The following is a 17,652-nucleotide window of genomic DNA, read 5'->3' as shown; positions in this document are numbered from 1 at the left end:
ACTTGGCAATTTAAGGCACTAAAGGAGAGAAAAAAAGCACTTTCCTTCATTTAGGGAAGGTGTGGTGGTTAGCGATGAGTCAGACATCCTGACTACCGGGTTGTATTTCTGTCTCTGCTGTGCGCCATCTGTTACGTGTACAACAACTCAACAGCAGAGGGACACATTTGTCTGTCTTCTGCACTTCCCTACAGCAAATGTAGGTGTTTTTTTTTCTGCTCACCATCAATCGACTGGGCCATGCTACCTACACAAACGTGATCTAATTGTCTGCTGCTGGTGCTCGTAGCCAGACTTCATGCTCAGATGGATCAGATATGCACGAAAATCACATTTGCTTTCCCCCCCCCTCAATTTACATGGCACTGTAGGCCAATTACACATCTCTAATAATGCCTGACTTATTTCTGTATTGACTGATTTTCCTGTTTTTCCATGGACCTGTTTGCCCTTGGCAGTGATGCTTAACATTAGATTATTCGTCATGCTCTCAGATTAAGAGTTCTGGTGAACAGCAGGTGGCTGGAGGCCAAAACAGCCTTTCCTGTGCAGTATGCTCACCTGTTCCTGACCTTAGCCTTTTTGGTCCTGTCCCCAAGGTTGTTCATTGAGTTGCAGGGGGCTGTCCAGTGTCTCAACCTGGAGATGGTCCAGTGTGCACTACTGATGGTGTCAAAAGCCTGTTTACTGTAGGCTACAATACTTTACAGACCTATGATGACTGGCACCATTCCTCATCTTTCGTCTGAAGATGCATGTATACAGTAGGCTACTCAATGTGTGGAAGGACAAAGGCACAACATGGTTTTATGTTAATAGGCCTACATATTGAAGTACACTGGCAAAAACTAACAGCTGAATTCTGTTTAAAGGGTATATTCCCCCCAGTAGGCCTACTGCTGTGCACAACACACTGTTCAAAACTATGTAAACTGGGTCATTGATAAGATCATCGCGGAGCCTTCCAGGGAACTCGGTTCGGAGCTCTCAGAAGTGTTTTGCAACAGACTAGGAAGTTGTGACATCCTTTGTTCTCACTAACTCCTCCTTCCTGCTCACCTGAAAACAAGCGCAGCATGATCCATGCTGTGTTGTGTTCCATCCCGTTTTCACGTGTCCACAGGTTCACGTCATAGCTTCAGTTTGTGAGACACATGCGTATGGCTTACGTTTTTGTTTTCCATTATATTTCTATAGGCTTCATAAACTAGCCTACGTAACACACGACTGGTATTTTGTATGCAACATTTCATAAAGTGTAGGCTATTTAACGATGTTTGCTTACATCCTCTATGATTAATACTGTCTTGCTAATCCTCCAAACGTCGATACAGGTGACGCCATGACGTTGGTGTTGTTTTGCCCTGTGTTGCTCAACCCCCTTCCCTTGTTATGAACTTTTTCTCTCCATCAAAAGTTGGGTTTGTTTGCAAACAAAGGACAGCCACGTGGAGAACTAGAGGCGCTTGGGAAGTGTTGTTCCTCATAGCTAAAAGGCTGCGACAACACGTTCAATAGAACTCATCTCCCATGATGCAGCAGCAGCACCATCTGAGTGGGACGGATTTTCTTCTTTTTCCTTTTTTTTCTCCGCCAGACAAGTATATATAAGTTCTTTGTTTACTGTTAGCTAGTTAGAGCTCTTTGTTTTTGTCACCAACCCAAAATCAAAATGTCCTGGCTGTACAACAGCCTACTTTGTTTGCCATAACTGTCAGACGGCAGATATTAAAGGATATTATTAAACATTTATAGGGAGCAGATTTCCACCATACTTTTTTTTGTTTTGTTTCTCATCCACTTCTAACTGAAGCAGAAGCGTCTTCTGGAAAACTACTGCATAAGGTAACAACTTTTATCTATAACTTAAGGTGTTGTTTGAGTTTGTGAGTACTGACTTTGGAATTATCGATTTCCATTTGAATATGTCACAATATATTTTGAGTGAAGCAAAAGGCTCCGCTATAATTTTTTAATCGTACGTAGCTAACGGTCGGCGCGAGGTAAGTCTTTGTCTGATGAAGCGAAGCCCACGGTGTGTCTGCCTAAAAAGTTAAGCTACCATCTCGTAAAGGCTACATAACAGACTGACATTTAATTATCTGTAAACATTACTTAAATATTGACATATATTACCACATGTCACTGTAAATTGCAAAAAAAAATATATATTTGGCCTATGTGGGTTTATTATTGTGTTATGTCCTTTTTAAATTGTTGGTTATTTGTTTCTGGTGGATAATATAAAACAAGATAATTAAGCATAACAATAGACTACAATTCGCTCTATACTATTTTTTTTTTGCTATTCTTTCTATTTGTATTAGCCTATTTTAAGCTATTGCTAGTTAGTTTATTGTTTTCCTCCTCATCGGGTAATTTATCATGAGTCAGCCTCCTCTGGCTAAACCATATATAGGGCTAAACCTGTCCTCTAGTCTAGATTACTTCAAGGTGGTGCTGCTGCTGCTGTTGGCAAATTAAGCACGTGAACAGGTTGAGTCTGCTGGCGCTGGGCCAAAGTTAAAAATAACCTCAAGATACTAATGACCTGGGGTCATCCCTATGTTCCTGAAATTGGTCTTATGTTCTGGCATCAAAGCTGGGTGGTTAGGGTTAGGGGACAGGGGGAGGTTATAATATGAGTGAGACCAACACACACATACTGTTCTCTATTATATAGTTAGATTAGATTAGAAATGTAGGACTATCGGGCTGTGGGAACATAGACACGCTCCTGATGACCTCACAGGAGCAAAGAGCAGACCTGCTGCCTGCTCTAACAGAGGCCATATGGCCATAGATAAGAGAGCTTAATGTTATGGCTTTTTATGTTTTGCTTTGTGGATGGGAACAAAGCATAATTCATGCTTCACCTTGGATGTTTGCTATAGGGTACTTTTTTCTGAAAGAGGCAAATGAGACTACAGGTTTAACTGGATCAGGACAGAGCATTCAATGTTATCAGTAGCGCTGACTCTGCGCCTGTTAATCAAACAATAATTATGTTGTGTCTGATCTGATCACATCCCTGCCCCCACGCTTTTTCAAAACAAACCTGACTGACATGTAGATTGCCTGTCCAACCGTTGCTCAACCCCCTCTTCTGCATGTGCCTCTTTGTCGGCTTCCGTCTCACGCAGTTCATTGTGCCGCAGGGCACAACTGTTTCTTAGCACTTAGCAAAGAAACTGACATGAAGATTTGTGTGCCTCTCCTCAGATTTCATTCCTGAAACCAGTTTTCTTAAACAGTGATGCAAGATGCTGTTTTTTTTACCCCATGGGCTTGGGGAAATTGTTTGTGGGAGTCACATGTTTTATCCAACTGCTGTACACATGCTTTGTGCTCTTTGAGTGCTTTGTTTGCCCGTGGTGAATGTTCTCAATTTGTACAGTTATCCGATTAGGTTGCTATTTCTGAATGTATGACCTCATTTTGACTATCCCCTCCTACCACATCTGATAGCAGTGAAATTGAAATCAAGACTGATTTTTTTTAAAGGTTACTTTATTTAATACCTGCTCCACATCCTCTGGTCATCTTTAAGGTCAGGTCCAAGTTAAAGGTGTCAGCCATGGTGTTGATCCTGGGCAGAAGGATGAACAGGGAGGACCCTGGGATCAGGGACTCCCCAGCTGTCAAACGCAAGGTACAGCCAAACAAACCGGTATTTTTTTATGTTTTATATCTTACAACTGATTTAAGTCGTGCATTTTACAAATCTTTGTACATATTGTTATCCCCTCAGGTGTTTGAGGTGGACGCCAAAACTTTAGCCAGCCAGGAGGTCTTGGACTTCTCCTCTGGTTCGTCCCACTCAGAGGCCATCCTGCAGGTGTTCAATGAGTTTCGCGACTGCCGCCTGTTCACAGACGTGGTGATCAGCGTGCAGGGCCGTGAGTTCCCCTGCCATCGCGCCGTGCTCTCCGCCTGCTCCTCCTACTTCAGAGCCATGTTCTGCAACGACCACCGGGAGAGCCGCGAGATGCTGGTGGAGATCAACGGCATCCTGGCCGAGGCCATGGACTCCTTCCTCAACTACGTTTACACCGGTCGCGCCAAGATCACCACCGACAACGTTCAGTTCCTCTTTGAGACCTCCAGCCTCTTCCAGATCGCCACACTGCGCGATGCCTGTGCCAAGTTCCTGGAGGACCAGCTGGACCCGTGCAACTGCCTGGGCATCCAGCGCTTCGCAGACGCCCATTCCCTGAAGCAGCTGGCCAGCCGCTGCCGCGCCTACGCTCTGGCCAACTTCACAGACGTGGCCCAGCACGAGGAGTTCCTGGACCTGCGCAAGGAGGAGCTGGAGGAGTACATCGACAGTGACGAGCTGGCCACCGGTAAGGAGGAGCTGGTGTTTGAGTCTGTGATGCGCTGGGTGTACAGCAATGTGGAGAACAGAAAGCCCATGCTGAAGGCCATTCTGCACCATGTGCGCCTGCCCCTGCTGCACCCCAACTACTTTGTCCAAACGGTGGAAGGAGACCAGATCATCCAGAACGCTCCAGAGTGCTACCAGCTTCTCCACGAGGCCAGACGCTACCACGTGCTTGGAAATGAAATGATGTCACCCAGAACTCGTCCACGCAGGTGAATAGAATGTTGACTATCTAGTTATGATTCATGACCTCAGATAATCTAACCAAGATGTTACCTGCAACAGGGAAGGAGACGCTAGTTTATCAGTCACGACATTTCTGGCTTGCGGAATTAGCAGGTCTTGTTATTCAGAAGAAATTCTTAAAGTAATATGGTGTGCTGCAGTCAGATTAATGATGACTGATTGTAATCTTTGCTTTGTTGTGAACCGGTTGTTTGGTATTGTAAAAGAAAATAGATTTAGTTTGGTCTTTTCTGACCACCTTTTCGTCTTGTCTTGAAATGCCTATTCCACTGCGGTGACACAGGACATAATAAAACATGTATTTTTAAGCAGTTTATCAATGTTTTGTTCCGCATTGTATAGCTAGGGGTTACAACCTGCACATGAACTTCGTTCTCTTGTGATTGTTGTTGTATGTGTGTGTGTGTGTGTGTGTGTGTGTGTGAGAGAGTGAGAGCGAGAGAGAGATGGGGGAGGGGTGCTGTTGTTGTGCTACACACAGACAAGTGTGTCATTGAGTGAGCTGTGTTTTGAAACCCTGTTTGAAATGGAAATGATAATGAGGGAGGCAGGGCATGTTCATACATAGACTGGTTGGCTGGAAAGACAATAAAGAAATGATGTGGTGCAAGACACGGCAATCATGCAATGTTGAGTCTTGTTATCATACCAGCAGTGTAACTCACCGTGCTGATGTGTTTGAGTTTTAATGCCTCCACCTGTTTCCTTACCTATTTACCAAATGGTCTCTTTCTTCTTTCTAGGTTTTTTTTCTTTTTGTTTTTTTTTTCTTTGGAGAGTGTCCAGTTGGATGTAGAGTAAGATAAATGACAATGGTTGGCACTGACTGAAACCTTATGAATGAGATACAACACAGACCATATGGTAGCCTGCTGTACAACAGACAACAGTACAGCTGCCGTCACGTGTTAGTCCTGCTGTGTGTGAACAGTGGCGTTGAACAGTTGGCAGTTTTAAGGCTGTGTGATGTGTACTTCAGGTGTATTGTGTCAGTATCCAGGCAGATCAGGCAATTAGTCCCCAAACTGTCTGCTTCGTTTGGGCTGAGAGCCAAATCTGCTTCTGCTCAAAACAGATGCATGGATTCCCCCTCTCTCTGTGTCTGCACCTGGGGCCTTTTTTCTCTTAAGAAGCTTCTAGAATCAAATTAATTTTGAGAGACACCGAGATCGTTTTCCGGCATTTGGCCAGTGTCACGGCGACCACTGCCATACCATGGCTTGAGCCGTTCAGTAACGGTAAATGCCAGTCCAAAAGTGGTATTCTGCGACCCGCCTCCCCCCTATAATTTCACGACAGGTATTGCCTTTACGGCAGAGGCAGGTAAAGCTAAATATAGTTGGTCGTTATTGACACTATATCACAACATAACACCGTAAATAAATAGATTTATTCATGTCTCTGGTCCTTTCCGTTGTAAGGATATGTGCGATCTGTTTGTTGTTGCTTTTCAAATGACAGATGCTTTATAAAACAGTCGGACTTGCTCCGGTGACGGTAGTTAGCATAGCCTCCTGAGCAGGTTTGACTAATCGATGACAGAGAATTAGCCTTTAAGCCTTCGGGCTTTTTTGTGTCTATCCCTGGCTATTTTATGTATTTTAATGTGTGACAGAATGCTGTTCATGTTTTAATATCAAAATGGTCAAATAAAATCATTCATTCAAATCATTCATTCATTCAGCCCTATATAGCGTTGGGTACAGCGGCAGGTTGATATATCTAGCAGGGGTAACATTGTTACCTAAGGCACCTATAGCTCAGCCGGTAAGACAGTGTCTTATGGAACAGTAGATCGGAGTTCGCGTCCCGCCCGGGTTAATTCTTTAAAATGACAGTACTGTTTCCGAAAGGTCTTTACCGGTCCTTAAAATGGCTTTTACCTTTTGACAATGGTCTCTACCGGTCCATAAAATGGCTTTTACCTTTTGATAATGGTTTCTACCGGTCCATAAAATGGTGTTTACCTTTTGATAAAGGTCTCTACCAGTCCATAAAATGGTGTTTACCTTTTGCCAATGGTCTCAACCATTTCTACACTGACATGCCACTCATATCCTGTGGTTCATACTGGCATAGCACTCGTGATCCAGCTGCAGAATCATTTTGATAACAACAAATATATGATTGGCAATACATGATGGAAACATAAATTAACAATGTCAAAAGTGTGAAAAATAAAATGCAAATTAAATAAGTCAGAAACAATTGAATAAAGAACTGTGTGAACAGATTTGTGTGCAGGTTAGAATGAGGGTTGGTCTTTATTGGCGCTATATCACAACATAACACCGTAAATAAATGGATTTATTCATGTCTCTGGTCCTTTCCGTTGTAAGGATATGTGCGATCTGTTTGTTGTTGCTTTTCAAATGACAGATGCTTTATAAAACAGTCGGACTTGCTCCGGTGATGGTAGTTAGCATAGCCTCCTGAGCAGGTTTGACTAATTGATAACAGAGAATTAGCCCTAGCGTTGGGTACAGCGGCAGGTTGACATATCTAGCAGGGGGTGTCATTCTTACCTAAGGCTCCTATAGCTCAGCCGGTAAGAAAGTGTCTTATGGAACAGTGGACCGGAGTTCGCGTCCCGCCCGGGTTGATTCTTTAAAATGACTGTACTGTTTCCGAAAGGTCTTTACCGGTCCTTAAAATGGCTTTTACCTTTTGATAATGGTCTTTACCGGTCCATAAAATGGCTTTTACCTTTTGATAATGGTATCTACCGGTCCATAAAATGGTGTTTACCTTTTGATAATGGTATCTACCAGTCCATAAAATGGTGTTTACCTTTTGATAAAGGTCTCTACCGGTCCATAAAATGGCTTTTACCTTTTGATAATGGTTTCAACCATTTCTACACTGACATGCCACTCATATCCTGTGGTATTTGCCGGTTCATACTGGCATAGCACTCGTGATCCAGCTGCAGAATCATTTTGATAACAACAAATATATGATTGGCAATAGGCCTACATGATGGAAACATAAATTAACAATGTCAAAAGTGTGAAAAATAAAATGCAAATTAAATAAGTCAGAAACAATTGAATAAAGAACTGTGTGAACAGATTTGTGTGCAGGTTAGAATGAGGGTTGTAAGATAGAATAGCCTATGTGATGGATCCAAATGTGTGGCAACAATCACTACTGAGTGTCCGATCAGAACACTAATAATGTTCAGGTGAAAGAAATAAAGGATGGAGCCCAGGTTTCCGTTTAAACTCTTTAGTGAGAGAATGTGAACATGTGTGTGGTTTTGTATCACGGACGCACACTCCAATATCAGTCCGGCGGAGGAGAGAATGGAAACAAAAGAGTTTTCCATTTCAGACACATTTCACAGCCACGTTCAAGGTACACTAACAGTGTAGGAAAAGCAGTACTAACATGAAAATCACTTAAACAACAAAACTAAAGGGGGAAAACAGAAACCGTTTTAACACGTATCAAACAAAGTACAAAGTGCTTTACAGTAAGACAATTAAGTAAAAACCACAGAGAAATTATATACATGTTGAACTCTGGTGCTCATGTTTATTAATGTGCACTATCACTTATACAAAAAATAAAATAAAAATCTTAATAGAAGTAGGCCTATAGAATGGACAATAAAATAACCATAAACCTGATTAAAAAATTATGAATTAAATTATCCACATTTAATTCTTAATTTATTTGCAATCGAAGCGGTGCAATTTAGGCCTTCACTGGATCCATGCGCGCTCACTTGTGGAATGAGGAACTGCTTTATTTTTGGGGGATGGTTGGGAGTACAGAGGGCGATGGTGAATGTGGCGGGCAGGCTGCTGGGTCTTCTTTTGTGAGACGGAAGTTCTACGATGATGAAAAACATAACATTACTATGTCTGAATTTACTGATTCAAAATTATCTATGCAAAAAGTTTGATAAGGCTGACCTCAACATTCACTCCTTTAATCATCTTCGATGAGTGGTGTCTCCTCAGAATCCCACAATCATCGATGGTCAAAGGTTCCCTGCTGACCTCCCGTTTTACTATCTCATTCTCTGCTGCCTTTTTGGGGGGTAATAACATAATAGTCACATAAGAAGCAGTTATTTATTTTTCTTATTGTGTGTAAGTAGTGAAAGTTTATACTACAGTTTTACAAATTTACTTACTGAGCACACAAAAATGCCACAGTTATCGAAGTCTGTCTGGATCCACTGTTTTGGGAACCTGACTTCCCATCCCTGGAGTCCTCCCTGGTTCCTGAAAACATTTCTTTAAAAGAATCGATAGGAGTCATTTTTCTATGACAATAATTGAATATTGTCCATTAACTCAATATTGTAAATGTTTTAAAACACATTGTCTGAATTGAGTGTAATAATATTAAACCTCAAAAGTGCCATGTCGTCAGCCTGTATTGTGGTATACATCTGAAGAGAGTCATAAACTCTTATTTCCTTTTCTGGGAAGTCAAGTACCTATGGTTCAAAGCATAAAGAAGCACATGTAACCCATTTTCTTATTTTATTGTGTAACATAGAGTATGGATACTAATGTATCCACAATGATAACTGTGTCAGCCAAAGTCTCCTTATAAGCTTAAATATTGTGCAGGAATGTTTAACTTACACTTAAAGCTAAATGTGTGTGTATATATACAGTATATACACACATCATATCACACTTAACATAATGTTTAATTAATTATTTGTGTTGCAACATGTCAATCCAGTGAGAACCATATTCCTGTGCAAGATTAATTTACATTTTTACATGTATTAAACTTAAAATTGTCTGACGTTATACAGTTATTATAATTGTTATTAGTGATCAATTATATGTTTTTTTCTTGTCAAATAAGACTAGACAAATAATTTTACATGTAGCATGTTTGTGTCTTCCATTGTTCCTTCTGAATGTGTGTTCGGGTGGCAAAATGATCACTATTCCATTTTCCAATACTACTCTTATGTGATTGGAGACGTAACTGAGGGAAACATGAATGAACTCTGACAAAGAGGTTGTGATGTAATTCAAGGGAAAATTAATGAACTAGGTGGTGGTGTAATTCTTATTTGGTTGCTACAAAGTACCATACAGATTGTACATGAACATTCCTTAGTAGCACATCTTGTTTATACATAATTATCTAAGAATGAAATTAATCTCTTCAACCACATGTATTTGACAACATTTTGCATGATGGTTGATGTTTTCTAATTTGTGCCTACCCAAAGGATGAAGTGGTTGCCAGTTTCTGCGGTCCTGTGACCCACAATCCTTGGCAGAAAGATTATGTCAGCAATCTAATGTGGTGGAGACAATTGTGATTTCAGCATTAAATGTCAATGGAAAAACATAAAATTGTAAATATAATTTATCTTACAAAAAAGGTAAAACCCACCTCCAAGTTTCTCAGAGATTCGTCCTGGACATTGCCATATTTCGTCCAGTCCCGGCTCCAGATTATGTAGTCAAAGTGCCCCAAACTCACAGACTTTGCACCGGGGAAAAAGATTAAAAGGCTGACTGTCTTTTATCATTAGCAAACATGTTATAGTATACACTTTTTAACATTAAATATATTAAATGTATTTCATCATACACATAGAACTACTTTATATTACCTTACTGCAGTCCTGTGTAAGCTGTGCCACTCGGAAATTGACAGCCTGAGTATTTAGAAATGATAGTGATATACATTTTTGCAAGATATAACTGACTATAAACATATATCTTTGAACAGAGGTTTTAATATAAACAGTACTGTCATACATCGTCTGTCAACCATGGCGTCACGTGCGAGGTCTCCTCCATTACATCAAGAGGACATACACTTTGTAAGTCTCTTATAGTAATTGGGAACTTTTTCCCAATTTTGTTGACAATTTGGGACTCATCCTGAGATCCAGTGTAAATTGTTTTCAAAGACACCTACAGACGACAGTATATTAATTATTCCACACAAAATATATATTCATGAAGTAAGTAAGCAATTCAGAAAGTGATTTATAGTATGCTCATTATGGGGATGACTTTCAAAGTAAAACATTAATGTACTAACCTTGTCCTCCTCTGTGATGTTGTAATTGTTAGCTTGAAATGTGCTGACAGTGTCCTTGTCTGTTGCAGGTGTAGTTATAGATGGCAATTTCTCACTGTCAGATGTCTTCACTGAAAATACAGATATCATTAGGCACATATTTTTTATCAAGACAGATTTTGTAGACATGTCTACAGGTACTGTCACCTGAAACAAGTGTTTTCCTAATTAAGGCCTACTGTATGTCCCCTTCATTAAGTAATGCAAGATAAATGTTGTACCGTACATATTGTATGTTTGAAGTACACATACTCCAAGGCATTACAAATGAGTATGATGTACTACTGTGTGTGACTATTATGGTTGTGCAGATACAATGTTTTGATTTCTACGACCTTATATTACACATCCAGATAAGTAATGATATATCTTGAAAAAACATAAACCAACCTGAAGACATGCAGACAAGTGTGCCCAGCCGACCAACTGTAAGGGGGATGGATGACTGTTGTGTCATGTCCTCCAGGAATTTCCCATTTATGTTGCGGTTGTGCAGTTCCAAAAGAATCCTGGTGGTCTGTTTGAAATGCACTTCGTTCATTTGAGGAAGAGAGTATCGGATAGCTGCCAACTCTCGATTCAGCTGTTCTGCTACTGATGAGTTAATTTTGGACCTTAAATCAGGGCACAAGTTCAAACTCCGCAGACTCTCTTCTGGTCTTGTTTGGTTTTTTTGGTGGAATCGGTCGTACAGTGCAAATCTCTCTGTTGTTCTTGTAATGGGATGGGGCGATGTCCAGGGATTGCCATTCACTGATGGTGGTTGAAGGGGGTTGGGGGAGTTGTTAAGGTTTTCAACCCATGGCATTTTTATTTGGAGCTTTTTCTCAGCTGCAAGTGCTAGGTTTTCCTTGGTTGTTGGACACAATCGCCCTCCATTCGGCTGGAAGAACAATTGCTGGCTGCGGTTGTTCATGTGTCTGGCAACTTGGCCAGACACATCTGAGATGAAGCATGTTGGGAAGGCTTTAAAACTCAACAAACCATCTACATGGTCCCTGGCAGACTCAGACCAAAGCAGAAAGTTTACATAGTAAACTACTCCATGACTGCAAGAAAAGTGCAATACACCACCTGCAAAAAAAAGTACAAAAACACAACTGTAGAAAAATAGACCAATAAAGACATTATGGGTTTAAACACATTTCAGTTTTCTGTCTCACCTCCGGTGTTTTGCAACTTCAAAAAAAGCTTTGGATACACCTCTTTGTAGTTTAGGAGCTCTTCCAGCCGGTTTATGAGATCAGTGATGGATCCCTCATCACTCACCCCTAATGTAACACAGGCCTCCTGCAGACTTTTCTTTTGTGGCTGTTGGTGTTTTGAAAAGTATGATTTTATTGTTACATTCATGGACACTATTAATAACATGAATAACTTCTCCCAATTTAAAAAGTACATACCCTCTTGGACTCAATCAGGGTCAGAATGGTGTCCTCATCCACCATTTTAGTGGACACCTTTGCATCCTCTTTTCTTTTTTTCATGCCTTTCTTAACCTCCGTTTTTGGAAGACAGTCACCCCTTCTCACATCCTCCCCCATCCATGGAGCAAGGGTAGAATATGAGGTTTTGGATTGATAAGGATTTCTTGTTGATGTGCCTGGTGATATTTTTTAAATATAATCAAAATATTCATGAATATTAGTAACATACTGTATCAATTACATAGATGTACAGTACTGTTAAACTACTGTGTACTGCAAATTATATGTGCAAAGCTAAAAAACTGTCAAATTTGTACTGCTTTCCTGGTACACTGTCTAACACTGTTCCTTTACTGTAGCTCCATGATAGTCCTGACCACTTACAATACAAAATATTAAGTATTGTAAATGCAGAAAAAGTATGGAAATTCACTCAAAGCACTATAGAGAAAGACTGTATCAGAAAATAATTACTTTTTAGGTCCACTTGCACCTTATAAAAACGTCTAAGTTTCAGATGTATCGAAATAGTTTTTAAATCGTATACATTCATTACAATATTAACACCAATTATCTGGTCACACTTAAATTTTGAGAAAAGCTATCCACAAGGTTCACTAATTTGCTGTTCTTGGGGATTTCCCCCATTTGTTACTTTGGAGATAAAATATTATGCCAACATGAACTCAACTGGGCTGGTGCATTTGCTCATAAAAGTTATGCGATAATGTCTAAAATGTTCAATATTTTTTTACATAGATTAACTAACCTGATGTAAAGCCTTCAGCGATGAGTTCTTTCTCCAGTGTTGCCCATGTTGTGACAATATCGATGTTGAGGTCTTTGTCAGTTATTTCCTCTAGATCAGGCCGTGTAAATGTACCAACTGCAAGTAATCAGATTTGGAACAGCAGTGCAAAATCATATCAACAGTTCTGGTTGATAATTACAAAGATTGCAAACATCAGTAAACTGATGTAGATTATTAACTCCATGTATAGTTCATGTATACATTGCAGATGTACCTGGGATGTCAAAGGCTATTTTCCAGTTTGCATCAGCAATAATCACAGGTGGAGAGTCACCACACTGATAACAGCTGAATTTGAATTCGTAATTTGTCAGGGCGAGAAAGTGATAGAAAGCCTTTCGAACTGTCTGGTGATGGAAGCGGTTATCGTTGAAGAAAGTCAGGGTTGACAACATGCGCCCTGGAGCAGTTTTGTTCTGGAAAGTAATTTAAAAAGTGTGATTACTATATACTTACAGTGGTCACATTTGGACATACTTTTCTCTAGACAATATCACAAAAACTAATATAAATAATGTGTACCTAAATTAAACACTGAACACATTTGCAATTTGACAGCTGAAAATAAAGACCTTAGACACTGTGAGAAGTAGAGCATTATTTGCATTAAATAGTAAAAAACGAAGATTAAGTTGGATTAAGATTTTTCAAATGAATAATAACACCTACGGCCAATGCAGAAAGAAGAAGTTCACATAATGGCAGAGTCAGGAACACACGGTCGTTGAAGTTATGGAACCCGGACTTGTATTCCTGGAATCTTACATGATTTTGGCAGACAGGGCACTGCTTGATGGCAACAGAGATACCTGTAAATATATTACGATCAAATTACGACAACTTAAAAATGAAGAGGACACATTGAACGACTTAATATTCACAGTGTGTAGCCAATGGGTGTTAGAGCCAAAGAGTAGACACCTTTTTCATAGCTACAGCACTTGCCTTTTTTAATATAGGTGTAACCATACACGGTGGCTTGGTTGGTTATTATCTCATGTTGCAAAAGTTCTGGTGGAGTGGGCCCTGGACAATAGGGGCACGTTGTTTCCTCTGGAATGAAGCAGGTGGGGGCATCCTTCTCCCTACTTCTCAGATCCACTGAAAGGTCATGTGGTGGTGGAATTTTCTTGCTTGAAAACAAATAATCTGTCATTTCACAAACCTTTTTCTGGCTTTCAGCATATGAAGACATTTCAGGCTCAGACATGTGGATTTCTGTTTCCAAGTCATCTACTTCTGCCAGATCTTCTGAGTTTGGTAAGAGAAGATGTGTTGACTCTTGGAAAATCCACCACATTGCCAGTTTACGGTGAAGACAGCGATGGGATCGACCAGTCCCTCCACATTGGCAGTTCCACCTTCCAGACCCTGAATCAAAGCTGACTCTTGTGCGACCAAATTTGCACCAGTTGTCTATTTTGTCAGTGTACACAGAAAAGAACACCCATCTCTTTGAGTAGCCCATATCCCCATACACGATGGGGTAAACAGTATCTACTCCATGTTCAACTGCAGTGCCATGTAACTCCTCACACATTTCACTCCACTCTTTTGAAATGAGACCTTTGTCATGCATTTCCTTTAAAGACTGAAGTGTCAGGCTTGCAGGTTGTGTATATGGGTCTGCATGTTTCGTCCTCTCAAGATGTATACACTCTTTGGCTGGGTTTCCTGATGCTCTTCCAATCTTCATAAGTTGCTGGCAGTTTTCAAGTTCACAGTCAATGACAGGTGTGGTTGTGGATTTTCTCACATGGATGGGAAATAGAGGGCCAGATTTGTATTTGGGGGTGACATATATTCCATTGTGGTGGTCGATGCACATCATGGGCATGGTGTTTACATTGTGAACTTCTCTGAAGTGCTTTCTTAGGTTGTTGGGTGCATTGAAAGTTGAATCACAGTGTCGACATGGAAAACTGCCTGCAGAACGATTGTCAGTGTTCAGTTCACTGCTGTCTTTTTCTTCTGTGAAATATAAAAAGGCTACATCAGCAAGTATTAATTGTTCAGCGAAAAAGTCAAATATCCAATGTAAGTAGAAAGATATACCAACTACAGTATATTTCACAAATCATAGAATGCAAATATTAAACCCTTTACTGTGATTTGGTCTAGGTAGAGCTACAGAGATATGCAAGAAATGTGGCATAACCACTGGTCATGCCCACTTCATACAAGGTATCTTCAATATCAAGAATCAAGTAAAACATGCATAACAGATTAACATTGACTGTATAGCTGTTGACGTTCTTATAAACATAGTATTAACTGCATTATCTGATGAAATATAAATGATTTGTTTTCTTTACATGGGTTTGAGTGCCACAACATCCTAAAAATGGAAGCCAGCACTGTATTCTCATTGTTATATCAGAAATCCCATCTCAAAAAGTGCAGTAAAGGTCTATTTCCTGAAATGTATATTGAATTACAGTTTGAAATAAATAGTTACACTTAGATAGATTATATTTATGAAACCGTTATAGACAAAACAAACACTGTATGTTATTATTTTGTCATATTTTAAGCACATTGTTTTCCATGTATGTATACAGGTACCTGCATAACTAAAATATATTCAGATAATGTCACGTCTTCTTTTTCTAAATATATGAATTTTAATGGATATTCATTATACAATAAATTAATAACTGATGTGTTACAATGGGCAGTAAAGAAAATATTTCAGTCGAGAAAATGCATTTTAAGTTAATGTTGTGGTCTTGTTAAGGAGGGTACTGCATAGAAATATCATACTAACAGGTTAACATGTAAATTTAAAAAATACATTCCAATCAAAGCAACATGATTGTGTAATGCCATACCTTCCTTTTTTTCAACAGCAATACCTGGAAATACAGAAGGGGGAAATAATACAGTCACATCTTAGGGCATCACAGAGAGTATCAAATAGCCTAATGTTATAATTTGCCTACTGACAATCCAATATATGTCTTACCGTGCTGTTTTTGCAAATGGCTAATAAAGACATTATTCCTTGAATATGGTCGATAACCGCAGAAAGGGCAGTGGTAATGGCTTCTTTTGGTATCTGCTGTATCCTTGCAGAAGCATGTCACCACAAACTTTTCTGTGGAATAAAGAACAAATACTCACCAATACTTCGTTTTGTAGTTAAATGATACTCTTAATAACTTCAGTAGTCATCATGTGTCATGATACCTGTGGTTTGATCGACAAAATAGATTGCCTTCTTGAGGTGTTTCTTTCGTAGGTGGTCCTCATTGGCCAGTTGTTTCGTCCGACAGAAGACACACTCCTCAGCAGTGCAAGACAAAAATGTGTCCAGGTCTGTAAAATGCTGATGAGAACCTGTCACAGGCAAAACAGTTCTGACAATGGGGTTAAAGGTTAAAAAAAAACTAGGCTTGCATGGTTTTTAATGTAATTCTATCCATGTGCAGTCCATTTACCATGAACATAATGTTATAGGCTATTAGGGAATAATCGCTGCATAAGACTTCAGTCCTAACTGATATTAGTTTAAAATATCAAGTTATTTTGTATCACGCATGACATTGATAGGCTATACTCTTCTGCTCTTTAACAATTCAAACTCAAACACTGAGAAATAATTTGCACATTGTTGGTGTAATGGGTTGAATGTACACCTTGCCTTTTCCTGTTTTGGCTTTTTCACTCTCCAACTCTTTACAAAATACTGTATACTGACGCATGATACTTTTACTTTTATTATTTTAAAGAATAGCATACTTTAAAATCACGTAAAGCAATAAAGACTTACCAGCCATGTCGTCAAATCTTCACTTCGGGTGTCACAGCAGCTGGAAGTTAATGGCCCATGCCATGGACTGACCAAGGGACAAGCAGGGTTAGGCCTACTCCTTGCTTGAAGCGGAGCTCTCTCTCTCTCTCTCTTTCTAACCTTCTCTGTGTGCATAAAGTTTCCTCTACTTTAGTCGAGAAGTGAAAACAAATGTACTCCTACTTGCAATAGGTAGGCCAATGCCGGTGTTGTTGTGTCAATGTAGTTACACCCGATAAATACTGTGTCCCCGTCCGCGTGAGCGCGCATGCATGGATCCAGTGAAGGCCTAAGTTGCACCGCTTTGATTGCAACCAATTAAATTAAAAATGAAATGTGGGTAATTTGATTCATAATTTTTTAATCAGGTTTATGGTTATTTTAATGTCCATTCTATAGGTCTACTTCTATTAAGATTTTTTTTGTATGTTGTTTTGTAGGCCTATAAGTGACATTAATAAACATGAGCACCAGAGTTCAACATGTATATAATTTCTCTGTGGTTTTTACTTAATTGTCTTACTGTAAAGCACTTTGTACTTTGTTTGATAGCCTACGTGTTAGAAAGTCCGATGGCTGTTCCGAACTTGCTGCCATGATGCGCGCAGCCGTTGATCACTGTGATTGACAGCTCATGCTCATGCTGTCACTTGCTCATAACTGTCACCTGCAACTGTCACTCGCTTACATTATTTCGACCGTGGATAAGTTGGCCCGTTACGTGGCTTGTTAATGATCCCTTTTCCTGTTAAGTTTTAGCCGAATACCGTTGTATGGATGCAAGTGTGTGTGTCAATGACGATTCACCATATTCTGTGCATCTGTAGGCTACTGCCTAAAACCTCCAGTAAAAACCTAAACTGCATTCCTGACTGAAGAGGTGTTCTTACCAACACACCAGGGAAAAACCAGC

General features: G+C 39.9%; 1 protein-coding gene across 1 annotated transcript in view; it reads left to right on the top strand.

Moving 5' to 3' along the window:
- The first annotated feature begins 1,667 nt into the window (after positions 1–1,667).
- Positions 1,668–17,652, top strand: part of klhl24a (kelch-like family member 24a) — a 33,038-nt gene continuing 17,053 nt past the window's right edge. The window contains exons 1-3 of the mRNA XM_080034731.1: positions 1,668–1,845; positions 3,551–3,652; positions 3,752–4,596. Coding sequence (XP_079890857.1) covers positions 3,578–3,652; positions 3,752–4,596 — 920 coding nt within the window. The 5' untranslated portion in view covers positions 1,668–1,845; positions 3,551–3,577. The remainder of the gene's footprint in view (positions 1,846–3,550; positions 3,653–3,751; positions 4,597–17,652) is intronic.

Source organism: Ammodytes marinus, assembly GCF_949987685.1.
Source record: "Ammodytes marinus genome assembly, chromosome: 9".
In the NCBI taxonomy this organism is placed as follows: domain Eukaryota; kingdom Metazoa; phylum Chordata; class Actinopteri; order Uranoscopiformes; family Ammodytidae; genus Ammodytes; species Ammodytes marinus.
The sequence above is the reverse complement of the archived record's forward strand: the minus strand, read 5'-3'. Positions and strand labels throughout refer to the sequence as shown.